The sequence below is a fragment of the Oncorhynchus kisutch genome, linkage group LG3 (genome assembly GCF_002021735.2).
Source record: "Oncorhynchus kisutch isolate 150728-3 linkage group LG3, Okis_V2, whole genome shotgun sequence".
Classification (NCBI taxonomy): Eukaryota; Metazoa; Chordata; class Actinopteri; order Salmoniformes; family Salmonidae; genus Oncorhynchus; species Oncorhynchus kisutch.
Window position 1 is genome coordinate 26,352,386 of NC_034176.2, and position 6,000 is coordinate 26,358,385.

Consider the following 6,000-nt stretch of genomic DNA (forward strand, 5'->3'; position numbering starts at 1 on the left):
ATTCACAGCACAAAATAATATGCAAATTCCTTTTTCTTAACACACATACACAAAACAGAAAGAACACATTAAATTTAAATGATTTCCTGGAGTATTCTATGACACAAAAGGCTCTTTGTGGATGGCTGATCCCGAGGAAAACAGACAAGATTGTAAGGCTGGGAGGCCCGTGAAAACGGCCCAGAGAACCCTGCCTCAGACAGAAGGCTATGGCTATCAGAGGACACAGCCTGCTAGCTAGTAACAAGTGCAAATGCTTGATACTATTAAACAGAATCAATTAATGTGGTTTGAGGCATAAATAGTGTAGAGGCTTAGAAGCATTTATTTTAAACATGTCAAATAAGCAAGGTTATCATCATGGGTAATACACAAGGCGGTCTCTGTTTCTTTAGTATGCTAAATCCAATGACGGACAGGCCACTGTGGAGTTTTCTAGAAACATGAACACTGTGGGATCTCTGCTAAATCAAATTCTGTCAAATGTATAAGGTTAATCAATAGATTATTGAACGACTAGTATACTTGCCCATGAGATGATGCATGTGCCGAATTCTCTTGAGAGAGAGGACTACATTTGTCATAGTTCTGCGGGGGAAGAGAAAGGGTATAGGCCTAGGGCAGCCAGACAGGTGGTACTGTAGGAACTGTGGCCTGGTACTGATATTAAAGCCATTTCTGCATTAGAGATTTGTTGAGTAGACCTACAGTGCATTCGGAAAGTATTCAGAACCCTTGACTTTATCCACACCTGTATTTGTTACGTTACAGCCTTCATCTAAATGTATTAATTAATAAGAACCTGAAAAGAAAAAAAAAACACATTTACATAAGCATTCAGACCCTTTACTCAGTACTTTGTTGAAGCACGTTTGGCAGCCTCGAGAATGACGCTACAAGCTGGGCACACCTGTATTTGAGGAGTTTCTCAGGTTCTTCTCTGCAGATCTTCTCAGTCAGGTTGGATGGGGAGCATTGCTGCACAGCTATTTTCAGGTCTTCCCAGGGATGTTCGATCAGGTTCAAGTCTGGGCCTCTCAAGGACATTCAGAGACTTGTCCCGAAGCCACTACTGTGTTGTCTTGGCTGTGTGCTTAGGGTCGTCGTCCTGTTGGAAGGTGCACCTTTGTCCCAGTCTGATGTCCTGAACGCTCTGGATTAGGTTATCAAATATCTCTCTGTACTTGGCTCTGTTCATCTTTCCCTCGATCCCGACTAGTCTCCCAGTCCCTGCCGCTGAAAATCAACCCGGCATCATGATGCTGCTGCCACCACCACCATGCTTCACTGTAGGGATGATGCCAGATTTCCTCCAGACTTGACATTCAGACCAAAGAGTTCAATCCTGATTTCAGCAGACCAGAAAATCTAGTTTCATGGTCAAAGTCCTTTAGGTGCCTTTTTGGCAAACTCAGGCTGTCATGAGGCTTTTACTGAGGAGTGGCTCCCGCCTGGCCACTACCACAAAGGCCTGATTAGTGGAGTGCTGCAGAGATGGTTGTCCTTCTGGAAGGTTCTCCCATCTCCACAGAGGAACTCTGTCAGAGTGACCAATCGTGTTCTTGGTCACCCCCCTGACCAAGGCCATTCTGCCCAGATTGCTCAGTTTGACCAGGCAGCCATCTCTAGGAAGTATCTTGGTGGTTCCAAACTTCTTCCATTTAAGAATGATGGAGACCACAGTGTTCGTGGGGAACTTCAAAGCTGCAGAAATTATTTGGTAGCTTTCTACACATTGGTGCCTCGACACAATCCTGTATCAGAGCTCTACGGACAATTCCTTCGACCTCATGGCTTGGTTTTTACTCGGACAAACACTGTCAACTGTGGGACCTTATATAGACAGGTGCTTGTGACTTTCCAATCATGTCCAATCAATTGAATTCACCACAGGTGGACTCCGATCAAGTTGTAGAAACATCAAGGACCATCAATGGAAACAGTACGCACTTGAGCTCAATTTCAAGTCTCATAGCAAAGGGTCTGAATAGTTATGTAAATAAGGTATTCCTGTTTTAATAAATGTGCAAAAAAATCTAAAAACCTGTTTTCGCTTCATCATTATAGGGTTGTGTGTGTAGATTGATGAGAATGTTTTATCCATTTTAGAATAAGGCTGTAACGTAACAGAATGTGGAAAAAGTCAAGGGGTCTGAATACTTCCCGAATGCACTGTACCCAATGAGTAAGTAATGGAAAAGGAAGGGGAACTTGAAAGCAGAAGAACACTAGGTGGTGGGGAAAGGCGCAGGTTGGAATATGTGAGACAGAATGACTGTAGTTACAGGTAGGTAGGCAGGCTAGAAATAGAATTCTCAGTCAAAAGCCACCCCAACCCTCTATACATCATCCTTAGGCTCAGAACAAGGACGCACACCATCCATCTGATCAAAACAATATAACAGCACCTGAACCAGTGATGTAGAGTCATGGTGTTTCGAACACAACCCAAACATTCCCTCAGTTGAACATACAACACAAGCCAAGAGAACAAAGCGCTTTCTAAAGGCACTGGAAACTCAGCCAAAGTCCCCTTTTCACTTCCCCTCCAAATCAGATCAAGTAGGACTGTATGCATGAGTAAGTTACCAACACCAGTACACCATAATCTATGGTCCCCGCCACACCACTGCTGAGCCGCAGCATCTCCCTTTGAAACTCGTCAGGCCTCCTTCCATTGGACTGCAGACATCTACCAGCTCCTGTGTGCAATGCCTTGGGTTGCACACTGCACCTCCCTACAATCACCTCCTCTAAGAATGAGCTCACACAGAGACATAGCAAAACTCTACCTAGCCTATTCCAGCAATCTGGGCCCACCACTCCCCATATCCAATTGACAACATAGGACAGTCATATATTCTGTTTTAGATGATTAGGAAACTAAAAATATGAAATTAAAACTAGGGTGAGCAGGGTAGCTGAGAGTGTACTGCAGTCAGAACAGAGATCTGATAAAAATGGCTACATCACAGAAGCTCAGGCATACAGCACTCTTTCACTCGTGAGTTCCCCACATAGGTTGTCTGTCACATCTAGTAGGCCTAGGCCTATGTCTGTCCTACAACAATTTTCATTATTGAGCAAAGCCTCCTGCATATGTCCCTGTTTAACAGTACATACACAAAATATACTCAACTGCTGTACCCTTAGGAGGCTCAGCATGTTTATGTTCAGATTATTGATTCTGGGATGGAGAGGTAGAGGGAATCGCTCTGACACTGGTGTCTCCCTGGCCACTGAGAAGAGGGGCAATGTTGGGGGAGAATATGCTGTGTGGCATTACAAGCCCAATTGATGTTTTTAGTGAGTAGTTTCACTTTGAGAGTAATTTCGATGCTTGGCTAGCTCTTCTGCTTTCCCAACCATGTAAAGAATAATCGAGTGCAGTACTGTCATAAATACCTAGAAACTTAAGTTAGGCTATCTGAGCCCAGAGATGACAAATTAGTAAATGCTTCCTCTTACAAACACCATAACCAAAGGGGGGCATTCTGTAGGTAAGAGGAGTGCTGGCAGCAAATATTTAGAGACTTCAAGTTCAAAGGTGGGAGGGAGCAAAGGAGTAGCATCCAAATACAGGAAAATGATCAATTATAGGCCTAAATCAACACCTTTACTGACATATTCATGCTCCAAATTTGATTTTGCAAAATGGCGTTTGAAATGCTGCCTGCCAGGAAGACAAAGCCTGGCAGTGCACTTCAACGCTGAATGAAACATCCTCTGGAGTGTTCAACTTCCTAACTTCTGACCTTGCCGAAACACAACTAGTATTGCATGGGCAGAGGCAGTTGAGATTCAATGGAACCAGAATTATATCCAATTTCTGGTAGATCACTATAACTAAATAATAAATTAAAGAAGCTAGGAGCACACTTCTTATTTGCAGGGATTGAGGTGTGTGTGTTTTTTGGCTCAAACAATTAACCTAATCAAAATGTCAAGTGCATCCCTGAATCAACATAAATAGTGACCATCCGGATTAAAAAAAGACTGAGCCCCTCTTGATACACACATGCCTTTTTCTATGGTTCATCATACTGCACTACATTCATGGCCCCTGCAGTGGGTGGGGCTCAACTGTACACCTAACTAAGGGATCGGGTGGGTAATGAAAGGGGCGACCACCGTTTGTGTGCCAGCCATGCAGCTGTCTGAAGAAAGATAAAACTGTAGTTGCCCAGCAGCCCAGAACCATATAACAACCCCTCTTTGTCATCCTTAACTTGGAAAAAAGCTACAGACCATTTCGGAATTTCTGATTTAAAAATCTATATGATAGCTGACATTGAAGTAGTTACAAACTAGCCAGTCCTATGATTTGTCAAGGCCCTAGCTTGTTCACTCTGGTGCAGCAGTCGACATCTTGCGGAATTTTTGGTTTGTTTGTTAGCATCTCACTGCTAAGGTTTGCAAGCATTATGATAACAAGCGATAGTAGCTGTTTACAACAGTAGTAGCTGTACCACCTAGTTAACGTTAGTTGTTGTAAACAGCTAGTTTGCTATCATGATGCTGGCAAATCTTAGTAGTGAGATAGCAAGCATTGGTTAGGTAGGTAGCTATCTAATTATTAGCGTTATATCCTAAACAAACAAAATATCAAGCTATCGAAGAGAGAATGGCTAACGCGCTAGCTATCAACAACGATAGCAAGGTAACGTTATCTAGTTATGGTAACTAACGTTAGCGATCTAACGTAAGTTAGCTAACCTTAAAATGTTGGCAGTACTAGTGCTGTACGAGCCAAACATCGAGTTACTGTGGGACAATTTTATGGGAATACCTACGCCAATGTTGCCGTGGTAGGCCAGTTGCAGCAGCAAACCGGTACAATCACAGAGGACCGTTCGTATTCAAAAATCAAGAAGTAGCTAACAGCTACTACTAGCTAGCCTGCTATCTGTGCAAACTAGCATGGAGGCGGCCGGCGAGGAAAACATGCAAACATAACTATAACACTAATTCAATGACTTACCAAACAAGTTGATTAGTATAACAGTTGTTTACGGATTCCCAATAACCGTGAAATAATTGCAGTAAGCAATAACTCGTTAGCTCGATACGTCTATTCCACAACGTTTCTGAACTCCCTCTTTCGGGTTACAGCGCTTGCTAACGTTAGCTGTCATAATGAGAAGACGCGCTCCACCCGCATGCGCACTGGGCATAGAATGCTCTTGGACGCGGTCAGCGCTTTCTTGCGTCCTTGGAATGTCTCTACCCTAAAACCTTAACCTTAACCCTTACCTTAACTGTTTTACATTTCAACTTCATTGAGGGTGACGTCCGAGTTTGGACTTCCCAATGATGCCGTTTAGACGTTTTCCTCTTGGGAGACTCAAGGCTGTTGAGGTCAGAAATAATTTAAGAAATTAGCAGGTCAACTCTTTTTTGATCTGTATGAACGCCCATTACATACTTTGCCCGTGAGTTGTGGGCCATGCGGTGCGTTCTAGGTAATTCTGGGACAAGGTAACCAGGGCCTTTTCTCATTTAGAAAAGTCTGTCCTTCACTCTCTCTCCTTTGTCTGCTCTCCTCCATGACCTGGAAACCAATAAGTAGTCAAGGAGACATCAATTCTTTAGTAGGCAAAATGAAGAGTGTCCTCCCCTCCTCGATAGCCACCTTTCAAATACATTACGTATTTGATACCATTCCACTGATTCCGCTCCAGCCATTACCACAAGCCCATCCTCCCCAATTAAGGTATCACCAACCTCCTGTGATCCTACATGAGTCTGCAGAAAAGTTTTGAAATCAGCCACACCCCCATTGAATTAGTTTTTGTTTTGTCGGAGGAGAAAAGCAAAAAACAATATGCTAATTATCAATGTATCTATAAAATGTTTTGCACAACTAACTTAGTTAGTTTTTATCACTTTACACACTTATTTTGAGATCCCTGTAAACATAATTTGCCTGATGACGTACAGGTGGAGTAGATTTCATACAAGCACATTTTCGTCCACATTCCCTCTACTCACCGCCTCTTG

General features: G+C 43.1%; 1 protein-coding gene across 6 annotated transcripts in view; it reads right to left on the minus strand.

Annotated features, from left to right (window-relative positions):
• gapvd1 (GTPase activating protein and VPS9 domains 1) overlaps positions 1-5,581 on the minus strand; it is a 29,531-nt gene extending 23,950 nt beyond the window's left edge. For 2 of the 6 annotated variants that reach the window (XM_031819710.1, XM_020471217.2), the window contains exon 1: positions 4,982-5,179. Coding sequence is in view for 2 of the 6 variants with exons in the window: in XM_031819706.1 (XP_031675566.1) it covers positions 5,254-5,350; positions 5,426-5,499 (171 nt within the window). In the remaining 4 variants the exon portion in view is untranslated. Of the gene's footprint in view, positions 1-4,981; positions 5,180-5,253; positions 5,351-5,425 lie in introns of those variants that run through there. The other 4 variants (XM_031819706.1, XM_020471212.2, XM_031819714.1 and 1 more) reach the window with 4 other exon arrangements.
• Positions 5,582-6,000: the final 419 nt, after the last annotated feature.